Source organism: Anas platyrhynchos, chromosome Z, assembly GCF_047663525.1.
Source record: "Anas platyrhynchos isolate ZD024472 breed Pekin duck chromosome Z, IASCAAS_PekinDuck_T2T, whole genome shotgun sequence".
NCBI classification, from domain to species: Eukaryota; Metazoa; Chordata; class Aves; order Anseriformes; family Anatidae; genus Anas; species Anas platyrhynchos.
The window spans coordinates 39,120,610-39,135,030 of record NC_092621.1 but is presented as its reverse complement, the minus strand read 5'-3'; the positions used below and the strand labels follow the sequence as shown (position 1 = coordinate 39,135,030).

General features: G+C 35.9%; 1 protein-coding gene across 3 annotated transcripts; it reads right to left on the bottom strand.

The window, feature by feature from the left end:
* Positions 1–383: 383 nt before the first annotated feature.
* Positions 384–11,549, bottom strand: LOC106019484 (uncharacterized). 3 transcript variants are annotated; one of them, XM_072031453.1, is made up of 10 exons: positions 11,466–11,549; positions 9,097–9,219; positions 8,318–8,410; positions 5,851–5,911; positions 5,285–5,433; positions 4,628–4,828; positions 3,476–3,642; positions 2,942–3,093; positions 1,886–1,965; positions 384–1,103 (listed from the first exon to the last, which is right to left on the bottom strand). In XM_072031453.1, exons 1-10 carry the CDS (start codon positions 11,538–11,540, stop codon positions 1,077–1,079), a joined length of 1,128 nt encoding a protein of 375 aa, XP_071887554.1. In that variant the 5' UTR covers positions 11,541–11,549; the 3' UTR covers positions 384–1,076. The 3 variants fall into 3 exon arrangements, with proteins under 3 accessions (XP_071887554.1, XP_027302703.3, XP_071887555.1); XM_027446902.3 differs by having other exon boundaries at positions 1,886–1,962; XM_072031454.1 differs by lacking the exon at positions 11,466–11,549 and adding an exon at positions 9,336–9,407.
* Between the last annotated feature and the right edge of the window lie 2,872 nt (positions 11,550–14,421).

The window sequence follows — 14,421 nt, the reverse complement described above, 5'->3', positions numbered from 1 at the left end:
ATCTATTTATCTATCTATCTATCTATCTATCATCTGTCTAACGAAAAGTCTTGGTTTAATCAAACTGCAAGTAAACTGAGAAGCCTAAGTGTTTCATGATTTCTTTCCCCTTTCTCCCCCGTCCCTTCCACTCCAGGATGTCTTGTCTTCTATCTCCTTTAATTGAATAATTCACAGTTCTGTATTGTGCCCTTTGGGGCGTTAACAATCCGGTTAATCTTGCACTGTTCCACGGTGTCAGTGGAAGGTTGATTATTAGAGTGATTACAACATAGACACAACTGTGTGACTGAAAAAAGCTGTCTGCTGGTGTATGCTTTCATCTCAGCCCATGTAGAAATTGTACAACCATGCAATAACATGCTCTAAAACATACAGTATAGTCCATTGTGATTCACTGCTTTTATTGTATTAGTTACAGAGGTAACACAATGTTCTCACTGCATAATTACTTTTGAAAGGCAAAGACAAAGAAAAGTCAAATACTTGGGCTGTCTACCATGGTGAGTGTTGCTAACTGGACAGGCATCTCTCAGCAAGGTCTTTAAAAACAAACAATTTTCCTTTTGTGTACAGATTTGTTTTGTCCAAAATAACTGAAGCTAAGAGTACAACTTTTACTCCCCACCCAAGCCCTATTTCCATGGAACAGAGCTGTTCATGTTTCATGAAAGAAAAATACATTTTGGAGACACTTTTCTGATCTTGTAGAAATTAATAATTTTAGATAGCAAAAGCTTAGTGAATCCCATCCACTTACTATTCCTGTTTGTCTCAAATATCTAGACTCCTTTGTTCAGTCCCATACTCTTTGAGGTTATAATACTGTTGTGTTTTTTTTTCTCCTTTTTTTTTTTTTTTTCCCCAAGATGTCTTTTGAATATTTCATAAAATGAGTAAAATTTTCAAAACACTTATACACCCACATACATTTTCTCACAGTGAACCATGGGCTTGTAATTCTTCCAATTCATTTTGCACCCGAGAGGTACTATGGAAAGTGTTTCTGTGCTCCAAGCTTTTTATTCAGTGCTCCTCTTTAAAATGAGAAACTTGTTCTACTCTTTGCATGTCTCTTACTGTTCCTTTTTTTTGTTGGCCACCTAAAAATGTCAACGACAGAATTATTAATTGCCAAAATACATATCTTACAATATGTGTTCGTTATATACCAAGAAAAATTTTCAGTGCATTAACTTGACATGGTAGGCAAGGCAGTGATTTAAGGCAATCTTGGGGCTGCTCCCTTTGAGATCCAACAACAGCAATATGATAAGGGCCTTAATGCACTCTGTTTTTTGTTGTATAATTAAATCAATTTTGTTGCATCATCTTTGGGTTTCTTTCAGCAGGGAAAACTCAGTTCAAACAATTACCGTCTGTTTTACATTGATACAAATTCTGATAAGACTATTTCATTTGTTACATACCACTGAACAAGAAGTCTGTGCTCCCCCAACTATTAGATGTATGAGCATATTGAAGTACCTTTTGTTGTAACTCAGCCATCAAGATATGTAATTTTAGTGTAAATTTACCATTTGTATACAAGCAGTAAAATGGATAGACAGATGTAAAAGTCTAACATGAATCCTTTCATACATAGGAAGGTGCAACTATATAATTGACTAGTTAGCAGAGAATGTTATCATTTCATGTAAATGTGCTTAAGAGTTGATATAATATATAATGCAGATCTCTGTATATTATTTCTATTGAGATTTGCTTTTTGGCAAAAAGTTGAATGTACAGACATCACAGGATATCCTTCAGAGCAAATCTCAATCCCTTAATAGATAGGAAAAAGAAATAATTTTTAAATACATTCCAAAAATCTTAATAACTGGTTTTAAACCGTATGATATTATATATTGTAGTATATTACCTTGATTTCCATTTCAAACTTCCGCATAAGTTCCTCTGCATGGTGACTTTTCTCCTCAGAACATATATTTTTATGATCTTCTGGGCAGTTCCGGTAGTTATACAGTTATATAAAACAAATATAATATAACACAGTAAGTCTCTTAAATTAGAAATGTTCATTCTCTCAAAGACAGGTTCATAGCCCTTCTTATTTTCCTGCCTTAACCACTAAAAACATGTTGTCTGTTGAAGAATCATAGAAAAACTCAGCCAAATACTGGAAAAATAACTGGCCCTGTATGATCTTTGCAGCCCTCCACTGGACTCTTTCCAGAAGATCCCCATCTTTCATGTGCAGGGAAGCCTAGAACTGGACACAGTACTCCAGGAGAGGCCTGACCAGGGCAGAGAAGAGGGGGAGGATCACATTCCTTGGCCTCCTGTCCGCACTTCTTATAATACATGCTGGGATCCCATTGTCCTTCTTGCCAACCAGGGCACACTGCTGGTTTATGGTCAACCTGTCGTCCACCAGGACCCCTAGGTCCTTCTCTGGAGAGCTCCTCTCCAGCAGGTTTGTTTACAAAGCCATGGCCCAGTCTTATAAATTCATACAGCAGTTTATTAAAATGCGCATGTGAATGCACAGGTGTTTCATGGGATTCTTTACGGTATCATTATCTTTATCAGGAAGTGTAAAAATAGGACAAGGTGTAATGGTTTTAAACTGTAAGAGGATAAATGCAGATTATACTTTCGGAATAGATTTGTTACTATTTTTTACTATGATGGTGGTGAGGCACTGGAACAGGCTGCCTAGAGAATGTCCCTGGAAGTGTTCAAGGCCAGGCTGGAAGGGGCTTTGAGCAAGCCAGTCTAGTAGAAGGTGTCCTTGCCCATGGCAGAGCGGTTGGAATTCAATGATCTTTAAGGGACCTTCCAATCCAATCCATTCTATAATTCTGATTGTAGTATGCTCTAGGTGTCTTTAATTGATGTACTCTGCTTTCTTATATTCAAAAGTTAGTTGTCTGAGCAAATTAGCTTTCTTTAAATTGACAGAAGGATTTCTCACCTGCCAAGGCTACATAAAGACAATCCCTTTTAATCCAGTTAGGGATTTTCCCTGTCTGGATACAATCAAAAACAATCTTCTCAGTTTCAACGTATTCAAATTCAGATTTTGCTTTCCCAAGATTTCTGAAAAGCTTCATTGAGAGCTCTGTCCTGTCATTGTTCAAAATAAAATGAAGTTTGTTAAGAACTAGTTACTTAACTACAAGAATAGTGCAATTACCCAGAGTATGAGAAACATACTGTAAAAATGTAGGGAAAAAACAAATGTTGATGATGTAGCACAAGCCATCACACATTGGTTAAAACTTGCATATGACAGTTAAGCTGAAATGTTTTCCTGCTTTTTATAACAGATACTTCTAAGCTTGATTTAATTCTTAATGCAAGTGTAGACTTTTTTTTTTAAATTCAATTTCAAAACTATGCATGAATATTATAATAACATTCTCTAAAATGTATTTTCTTTATGTGGAAACAGCTCATTACTTTTCATTATTATTTCTTTCTCTGCTTTATTAACTATCCAATATACCTTTTCTCATCCATGGGTTCATTTCCATAAAATACTTCATAGGACAGAATGTCAGCCTGAGCATTATTAAAGGCTTCTTTCCAATCAGCCCTTTCATTCTCGTTCTTTCTGATAAGCTGGCTGATATACTGTTGTGCCTCAGGGACATCACAATATATGGTGTGAACCTACCATGGATCAAAAATTAGATTACATCTTCTGCAAAGCATGCATATCTGTTTGCAGTTCATGATATTTAGACAATAAGGACAGAAAACCATGATTTTTTCATGGTGCCATTTTCATGCTTCACTAATTTATCTTTTAAAATAATGCTCAATAAAAAAAAAAAAGTTGGTCTAATCAGTTTTCCATAGCCTGACTTTCAGTGAGGAGTTAGCTTTCATTAATTCCATGTGTAATTCTGAAAATTTCAACTTAACCTTTGAATAAACGTATATGTACTGTCTCTGCCAGGGATGGAGTTAAATTTTCCCCACAACAGTCCATACAGAGCTGTGCTCTGTACTTACAGCTAGAACAGCACTGATATCTCACCAATGCCTTGTTGATCAGTGCATCAAGACTCTCTCCAACTTCCCCTCTCCACCCAAAGCCAGGAGACTGGGTGATGGGGCAAGAGATGGGGAGGAGACATTTTCAGGGCTGCTAAATCTACCAAAGAGGTATTCCATATCATAGGATGTTACACTCAGCAATAAAAGCTAGGAAAGGGGAAGGAGAAGGGGAGAGGCTTTCATTATGAAAATGTATGTCCTCCTGAACAACCACTCTGTGTATGGAGGCTCTGTTTCCCAAAACATAGCTGATCTTCACTCATCAACGGGAAATAGAATAATTGTTTTTTCTCTCTTTGCTTCCATACAACCTTTACTTTTATCTTTTCTTATTTTTTCCTTACTTTTTCTTTTAATCAACCTGTGAGCCTGTTGTTTTTTTTTTTGTTTTGTTTTTTTTTACCCACATTGTATTTTTTCTTTCCCTCTTCCTTCAAAGAGGATGAGTGAGAGATTCATTGTGCTGGAGTTTATCTGTCCATTAGGGTGAAAGCACCACAGTATGTAAGATAATTTTTTCTATGTAAGATATTTTTTTCCAATTTTAGAAAACTCAGCAAATCATTTTTCATTTTTGTTATCACTGAGTTCTTACCTTCTTGGCAAGATTTTTCAAGAATATTAGCATCTTGATTTGAGGTTTCATTGCTTTGTAGTATCTTCTTTCACCTTCTAGGGTCTCACTGACTTCTCTCTCTTGTTTCTGTATAGATTCCTGTATCTTTTGCAACATGGTGTGTGCTTGCCAAAGAGGTTCTGTTTCCATTAAACATTCAGGCTTCTCTTCATCAGCTGCCTGGGAAGCAACAAAGATATTTCTTAAACACTAAGCCAGGATCTAGATATTTTCTCCTTTCAATGAACTTTCCAAGATTTTAATAAGCAAGTGAGAGAAAAAATGGAGAAATACTAAAAAAGGAAAAGTTACTTAGTTACAATGCTTAGCATATTGATTTTGTAATTCAAAGTAGTAGGTCTTTAAAAGATTTTATAGCAAAATTTACATGATTATAAAGACAACAGAACACTATCTGGTTCCAGAAGAATCAGACTTCATTACTGTGCTATTTTAATCATTAATCACCGATGTATCATTCTCAAGGAACGTATATTTTACAAGGCCCGTATGTTTTACTATCAGTTAGACCCTTGGTTTCCTTCAGCCTTTGCTAGGGAGAGTCAACCTGATTGCCTTTGAAACAATTGGAATAATGTTAAACCAAACCAGTTTAATTTCCATTTTTGTTCTCACTTGTTCTGCCTTTAATTTTAAAATCACTGGCACATCGGCTTTTTCTTCTTCTGTCTTTTCAGACTTTTGTTGAAGAATTTTTATCTGGAAATTCATGAGGTCACGCACTCTCTCCACATATAGACTGATGGTGTGAAGTCCCTGCAAAGCTGTATTGAAAATAATAGGGAAAGCAGGTAAGAAAAACTTGAGCATTTCTACAACTACACATTTGCTAGAATATTGTTTCACTGGGGTAAATTAATTCCTAGCATAAATTAAGAATTTACAATGCACAAATAAATTATAATAATCAAGAATTATATTACAGAATTCTACTCAAATGTTGAAATAAGCCTACTCAAAACTGCTGCTGACTGTAATAAGTGCTGCTGACTTATGCTAAGGAGTTTGGAGTCATGACAGACATTAATTCTAGCTCCAACGTTCTTCAATAATTTGATCTGAAACACATTATTGCAATCAAATGCTTATAGTAACTTCAGATAGCATACATTACAAAGTAAGAAAAACAGGAAAGAAGCAGGGCAGATAAAGAAATTTTGTGTCCAAAATATGAAACTCACTCAATGTGTGCTGGGTATAAAGACGGTTTATTTTTTTTGACAGATTTTCTAGAATGGAGACCTGCAAGACAAGAAAGGATGAGACAAGAAAAGCAGTGTTACCAAATTTTCTTGTGTTTCCTTGATGACAATATGTTAAACATGGTGAATTAATGTTGTCACTGATAGCCACAACCTAACTAAATTGGTTGTTGTGTACATGTATTTATTGCTAGGAAAAACAAAAACAAAACATATAACAAAACAAACAAACAAAAATGAACAAAACAACACAGAAGTAAAACAGATACTTCTCAAACACTGACATTTTTGCAACAGCCCGTATCAAAATGTCGTATGTTTATAATAGCACCTTCCCACATTACCAGAATGAAAAATGTGGTAAAATTTACATTGAAAGACTCTTGAACCTATAGAAAAGAAAAAGCCTCTGGCCACACAGTGTTTGTTTGTTTGTTTGTTTATTTCACTGTTAGTCAATTGGAAATAAGGCAATATTGTGGTAGATATTGTTAGAAATGTACGAAAAACAAGCAAACAAACAACTTTAAATACTGGTGCTATGCAGAATGTAATCAGAAGATGGTGCTGCATTACTAAACAAATACTCCTGTTTGAGACCTTCACTCTGAAATTCTACAGAAACCTGCATTCAATTTCATAAATGAGAGACAATCTGACTTTGAGACTCTTTTTTTTTTTTTTTCCTTCAGTGGTTTTTTAGATGATCCTGAATATATGATACCAGTAAAATGAAAATTGGCTGGTTACAGAAAGACTTGTACGTATTATACGTAAAACAGAACTCTATTCAGAAAATAACAGACAATATCTAAACCATGTTCACAGACTCTATCTGTAATAAAAATAAAATAAAATATATAATAAAATTAAATCTTTATTTTTTTTTCAGTCATAAGAATTTCAGAATTTATGGTGAACCTGAAATAACTTTAACATCAGAAGGGGGATTCTATAGGTAAATCTGAGGAGAGCAATTCTGACAAGCCATCACTAAAAAACTAGCAGGTCAAACCGGACAAAACTTTTTCAATACAACTACTAAAAGGAAAACCAGTAGAGATTATTTCCACAGACAAACATCTGCAAGTAGATTTAGGGAAGACACACTGGAATATTCAGAAGGCTGTACTTTTTCACTGTGCGTGCAGCCAAACTGGAACTGCTAGTATTTCTGAGCCCATGCTGGCAATTTCATGTTAGAGGAAAAACAACTGGAATAAAGTACATAATTTGAACATGCATTTGGGCTTCAGTCCTGAGAGCAGACTGGAATAGAATTACTGATATTAGCCGTAGCAATCTATTTTATTCTTTAAACATATAGCCTTTTATTGAACAGTACATAACAGTGAGCACTCCATGACTGTTAAATAAAACATAACTTTGTTTGCCTTTCAGAACTAAAAACAAAGGCATTCTCTGTTGAACTCTACGATTCATGGCAGTGTGTGGTGTTACAGCCTCAAGATATTCCCTAATTAAATAGGTCTTTCAGTCCTCCTCCTCTTCCTTTTCCTTCTCCTCCTTCTCCTTCTCTGTAAGAAGAAACTTCCCTCTTATTCTTCCCCTCTGTCTCCGCCTTCTTCCCTCCCTCTCTCCAGTAAAAGCATCATTACAATGAAAAAATGAGTGTAACAGAATTGTTATGATCTTGCAGTATATACATGTATATATATACATATATATATATATATATATATATATATATATTAAAGTTCTTCTGTCGTGAACGCCTGATAATGATTCTATACAGAAATACAGAACAAAGTTTAAGCGTTACAAAACTGTCTGACAATGTGGCTGCAGGCTGCAAAACAGTTTGGCCAAGATGAAAAGGATGGAAACACTCATTTTAACCCAGTACAATGCCTACTTTCTCAACATTTGCTTCTATCTATAGACTTTTTCTGTGCCTGCAGCCATCTCAGATATTTAGCAAACAGAATTTGCATTATCAGAAAGAAATATTGCAAAACTTGAGAAACTTAATGATGTCTATTTTTCCTTGGTAATACCACTCAAGTTATTTTTGGAGCACAGGTCAACCAGCTGCATTGGAATATTGTAATATTGTTCATTCGCTAAATTAAAAAAAAAAAAAAAAAAAAGCTTTACTGTGGTTTTACAATTTTTCAAAAGACATGAAGTGGAAAAAGACAGAGAAATGACAATCGCAATTTTTAGTGGAAAAATAACATAGTATGCCAAAAAAAAAAAAAAAGTCTTCTTCAATGGTGTCTAATGTCCCCAAAATCACTTGGATTCTCTAAAACAAGCCAGGTGTCTAGCAGTTTAATCTTAGCTGACTTAGATGTACATATCTAAAGGCGGACAATGTGGTTTTCAGGGTCACTTAGGTTCTTGGGAACAGCACAAACTGTGAAATGGAATAAGAACAAATTGAAATAGAACCAAAAAATTTTTATTTATTTATTTATTTTACCTTTTGTTCTTCCCATTTTTCTGTTTGTTGCTTCATTTGGTGAATAAGATCTTCTTTGTCTTGGCTCAGTTGTCTGTTTCTTTCCCTCAGGCTCTGAAGGTAGTAGAAAAAGAGATCACAATTACAAAGTTTCATTATGCAAAAAGACCTTTAGTTTTGTTGCTGTTGTTTTTGATTTATTTTTTAGTTTGTTTGCTTTTATTTTTCCATATATGTTGAAACATTATTTGGACTATCCTGTTAAGTCCTGGGGATTTTGCAAAATAAATAAATAAATAAATAAAAATCGACCAATTTACAAAACAAATGCAAGCAGGGGTAGTTTGATTCTACAGACACTTCTTAAAGGCTGGGACAGGCAGAAATTTTTCATTGGTAGCAGAATACAAGGAGGAAAATAAATATTTAGGAAAATAAACCTTAGTGTGTGTTTATCAAGAGAAAAGCATTAGATATCGTAAATATTCAGTGAATATCTTTACACTTCTGTTTCATAAAAACATAGCTATTTACAAGTGTCTAAGCACAGACAATATGAGACAACCTTACACTGAATTTTAATCAGGAAAGTCAAGATATGAAAACTGTTCTGAAAACACTGTGTAAGGCTTAACTGCCCTCCAGAAGGAGACAGGAATGGTTTTGTGGTAATTTCACAAAATGTGTGTCTTCAGTTGACTGTCCCTAAGAAGAAAGCATGACTTATATAACCCCTTTCTACAATACCTGGAACTTCCTGTTGCTTTTATCCCCATGTCAAAACTGTGCTTCTTATTTACCTTAACAGTATTTTGCCAATGTGTACTGTTCTTGTTCATCAGTTCACGGTAAGCTTCCAGCTGGGATTTCAAACTCCTCATTTTGTCACCATAAAGTTTCTTTATAGTAGTTACAGACTGCTCCTATGTTACAAAATATAATTGAAAAAATGAGTTTAAACATAAAAGCTAAGCATGATAAAGTAACATTTTCCATAACAGCTAAATATTAGTTCTCTTTCTCAAATGTGTTTTGTTGCCTGCAATATTTCTTGTTGATCACAGGAATTTCTTGTTGATCACATTCTCTCCCGCTCTCTCCCCGCCCTGATACCTCCCTCCTCCCTCCCCCCCGCTTCCCTCCTCCCTCCTGGCCCCCCCCTCTTCGTCACTCCCTTCCCCCCTCTCTTCCTCCCTCCTCTCTCCCCCCACTTCTATCCTCGCCCCTCCTCCCCCTTTCTCCCTCCCTTCCTCCCTCTCTTTCTCCCTCCCTTTCTCCCTCCTTCCTTGTTAATGCCCCTGCCCTCCCCTTTCTTCCAGAAGAAATCAGCCTTTCTCAGAGCAGGCCACAATCAATTCATTTTAGGGTTAGCTAAGCAATTTTAAACAAATTCAGGTTTTATCAGAAAATAAAAACCGTGAAGTATAACATACAAGCAGTACATAAAATAACTCTTAACAAAAGAACCCATCTAATTAAGGCAATAAAATTGTATGAGAAATACAAGCAAATCAGAAATATTAAAAAGCATGGATATTTCCAGTGCTCCTAGGAATGACTTCACTTTCAAAGATTTATAGCACATTACAGAAGCCATAAAAAAGAGGTTCTGTGAAAAAAAAGAAAAAAGAAAAAAAGAAAAAAAAGTTCATTACGGTTCCTGTGTTTGCATCTGTGCCCAAGAGGCAATTTTCGCACACTGTGTGTCTATGTTCTTCCTGTTTTCTAACTGTTTCTGTCCTTCTCTGCCCCTAGTAATCTACAAAATCAATTGAAAGTATATGATGTGACTGCATGAGGGTGATATTCCTAGTGAAGCATGGTGCTGGATTTTCATGTATTGCAGTTTGTGCTTATGTGATAACTTGAGAAAGCAATGAAGTCTTGTTACTCATCAAAAGAATACTAAGCAATTGTACACTGCATCCAGGGAACACTCAGATTTGCTTTACAGTCCAAAGATTTTACTCATTTTCCCTCGGAGGTTCCACAAATAAATAAATAAATAAAATAAGTAAAAAATAAAATAAAATCTCTTCCCTTTGTATTCTGTCTAGGTAGAATAAAGTTTATTTGTATGAAAAACATGCATCTAACTAGGAACTAAGTGGCTGATTTGCGCTGGGTTGGAGAAGAATGATGGGATGAATCAAAGATGAGGCAATGGATGAATAAAAAGGTTTCAGCACAATGTACACAAAGATGCGTGTAATTTTGACTTGGGAGAGAGTTACTGACTAATGGAATGTACAAATGCTTCCGCTAGGAAAAGCCTATCACTGTGGGGCTGTGGTCATAGGCCTGGAATCTATGGATCCTCACTGTAACATTGAGGGGGATTACAGGTGAAGGGACTCTGCTATTTTCTGAGCTACACTGACAAAATACAGAAGAAAAAAAAAAAAAAAAAAAAAAAAAAAAACCTGAAAGATCTGTGCAGATCTGTGTAGATGTGTTGACGGAAGTAATCATTTGAGCATTGTTTTATGCATCAGCCAGGATGAAGATTCAAAGAGAAGGTAACAATCCTATCCATATTTTGGAAATGACTGTGTTCTATTTGTATAATGCTATGCCGTATGTTGTTTTGTTTGTGGATTGTTTCTTTCCTTTTTTAATGTTTTATTTATTTATTTATTTTGCCATTCAATTTATCTTTACTGGGCTCATTAGCTTAGTTAACTTCAGGAAAATTGTCATACACCAAGCTAACCAAAGAGTGGACCTATTCATTCCAAATGGAAAAAGAAAGGAAGAAAAGTGCAAAATAAAAGACAATATATCCACAGAGAAGAAGGATGAAAAACTTTTCACTTTAGCAATGAAGACAGGCATTACAGGTTGATGGTACAGATGAAGGTGACATTTAACTGGAAACTTCAGTAACAATAAAGTTTGGAAAATCTCTGCAAATGTGCCAGTCTAAATATTAAGAATGGGAAAGGGTACAATAAATACACTAATAGAATAAAGTAGACATAGGTGAAAATAAGACCATATTTCACAAAGCTGTAAAATAAACTACATTGACAGATTGATATTATTTCTGGAGAAATGATGCAATGGGTTGCTGAATGAATATTCAAATGTGAATGAAGTAGATTTAATCCTCCTGTGTCACTTTGACTAATGATGTGACACAACAATTGAAATGCTCCAGAATAATTACCTTGCTTTGGTTTTCCTTCTTTGTATTTTCCAGTTGTCTGATTATCTTCAGGTGTTTGCTTTTCATTTCCTGCATGTCTTTTACAATCTGCAGAGGATGAAAGAAATAATCAACGCATAGCACTAGAGATGAACTCCAATCATCAAAGAATTATGATGTACATTTCTCAAAGTGACAGATACTGTACAAGCCTGATTTCAAAACAGATAAATAGCTTGGACTGCAGATCAAAATTTTGAGGTTTCAAAAATTAGAAATTATGTTACGTTATTGAATAAATATTTGTACATTTATTCACTTAAAATGGATTTTCTGGTTCTAGTACTACAACTTCACCTCTACATGTCTATTGTAGTGATCTGAACTGAGTACAGAAGACAGTCATTACAATTATTCTAAAGTTCTTGAAAAGGAAAAACTGCATTGTGAAGCTTACTACTAGAAATAATAATAATAATAATAATAATAATAATAATAATAATAATAATAATAATAATAATAATAATAAAAAGAGATTACATTATTACATTTATGAGTTAGATAACACATTGCACACATATTGATTGCATATTGCAGGCGGCTGTTTTTGGTTGTTTATTTTTTTTCTTTTTTGTTTGTTTTTTTATCTGAAAAACTGCAAAATTGATATAATTTCAGGATTCACTACAGGCATTTCTCAATAATAAAAACTGATACATACACCAAAGACTGACAAAGTGACCTTTCTCTTTGTTTGAAAATGAGTCACTTAAGCTTAACATTGCATCAAGACTCTTAGTGACTCAGTTTTATTCATTCTGTTTCTAATCCAACTCATAATAGTCACAAAAGGAAAATTCCACTATTTCCCACATCAGTGCAGACACTCTGGCTGTCTACTTTTCTTTTTGCATCCTTGTCTTGTAGGTGCAATGTCAAATTACACAACGTTGATACTGGTTGGATTTTAAATGAGTCTTGACAGATACTACAGGATGAATCACAGCAATAATGAGCATTAATTTGTGTAAATTATAAAAAATTGAGAGCTTTTCCAGAGATATTCTTGGTTTAAGTTTAATATGATCCAGATTCTTCTGACAGCAGCTCAGACCAAATGAAACTGAACAGAAAAATCTCTAAAAATAAAGATTTTTAGAGGAGGCATGATTTTAAATGGTTGAGTTGGGTAACATCATTCCACAATGACAGATCAAATCTTTATGAGGATTTACAAGCAATTAGTTTTGGAGTGAAAAATCTCTACAGTATGACACTGTCACAACTCAAACAATATAAAGAAGCAGAAGAAATGTAGTATTACAAAATACTGTCTTATTCCTCACCAAAATGAGTATTGCAGAAGTAGAATTTTAAAAAGACACGATTAAAATGTTCAGAGACAAGAAAAGCCTATTCTAGAAAAGATTCAGACAACTTTATTGCTCTTATCACACAAAGAGTTGTGAGTCATGTTGACTACATTGCTCCAGGTATTTTAACTTATTTGTAATAGCTAGCTCCAAAGGTCTGTAGCCTGTACCACAGAAATCACCACAGATATTTTTTGATACAAAACAAAAGGATAAAAGTACAAGAAAGTCTAGTAGAAAAACTAATGAAACAGGAATGTATATATAACTACACACATACATATACATACACATATTGTATATTATAAAATAAACTGTCTAAGGAGAAAATGTAAAGTAATACTAGCTATTAGAAACAGAACCATTGAATATCCCAAGTTGGTCAAGGACTCACAAAGATCACAGAATCACAGAATTTTAGGGGTTGGAAGGGACCTCAAGAGATCATTGGGTCCAACCCCCCTGCCAAAGCAGGTTCCCTAGAGCAGGTAGCCCAGGTAGGTGTCCAAATGGGCCTTGAATATCTCCAGAGAAGGAGACTCAACAACCTCCCTGGGCAGCCTGTTCCAGTGCTCCGTCAACCTCACTGTGAAGAAGTTCTTTCACATGTTGGTGCAGAACTTTCTGTGCTCCATTTTGTGGCCATTGTCCCTTGCCCTGTCCTCACAAATCACTGAAAAGAGGTGGGCCAAATCCCTGTCTCCCACACTAAAGATACTTGTAAACATTGATGAGATCCCCTCTCAGTCTTCTCTTCTCAAGGCTGAACAGACCCAGGTCTCTCAGGCTTTCCTCACGGCGGAGATGCTCCAGGCCCTGTATCATCTTTGCGGCCCTCTGCTGCACTCTTTGCAGGAGATCCCTGTATTTTTTGTACCGGGGAGTCCAGAACTGGACACAGTACTCCAGGTGAGGCCTGACCAGGGCAGAGAAGAGAGGGAGGATCATCTTCCTTGTCCTCCTGGCCGCACTTCTTTTAATTCATGCCAGGATCCCATTGGCCAGCCATGTTCGACCTGTCGTCCACCTGGACCCCCAAGTCCTTCTCTACAGAGCTCCTCTCCAGCAGGTCATCCCCCAGCCTGTACTGATACTTTGGGTTGTTCCTTCCCACATGCAGGACTCTACACTTGCTCTTGTTAAACTTTGGTTTCTTCCTGCCCAGCTCTCCAGTTTGTCCAGGTCTTGCTAAATGGCAGCACAGCCTTCAGGTCTGTCAGCTGCGCTTCCCAGCTTTGTATCATTGGCATACTTGCTGAAGATGGACACTATTCCGTCATCAAGGTCGTCGATGAAGATGTTGAACAAGACCAGCACTAACCCCTGGGGAACACTGCTAGTACAGGTCTCCAACTGGACTCTGTGCGCCGATCATCACCGTCTGAGCTCAGCCAGTCAGACAGTTCTCAACCCACCTTACTGTCCACTCACTTATCCCACGCTTTCGCAGCTTTGCTAGCAGGATGTCATGAAAGACAGTACCAAAAGCCTTGCTAATGTCAAGGTAGATGACATCCACTGATCTCCCCCCATCTACACATCTGATGATGTCATCATAGAAGGCAACGAGGTTGGTTGAGCACAAGTTCCCTTGGAGATTTGTG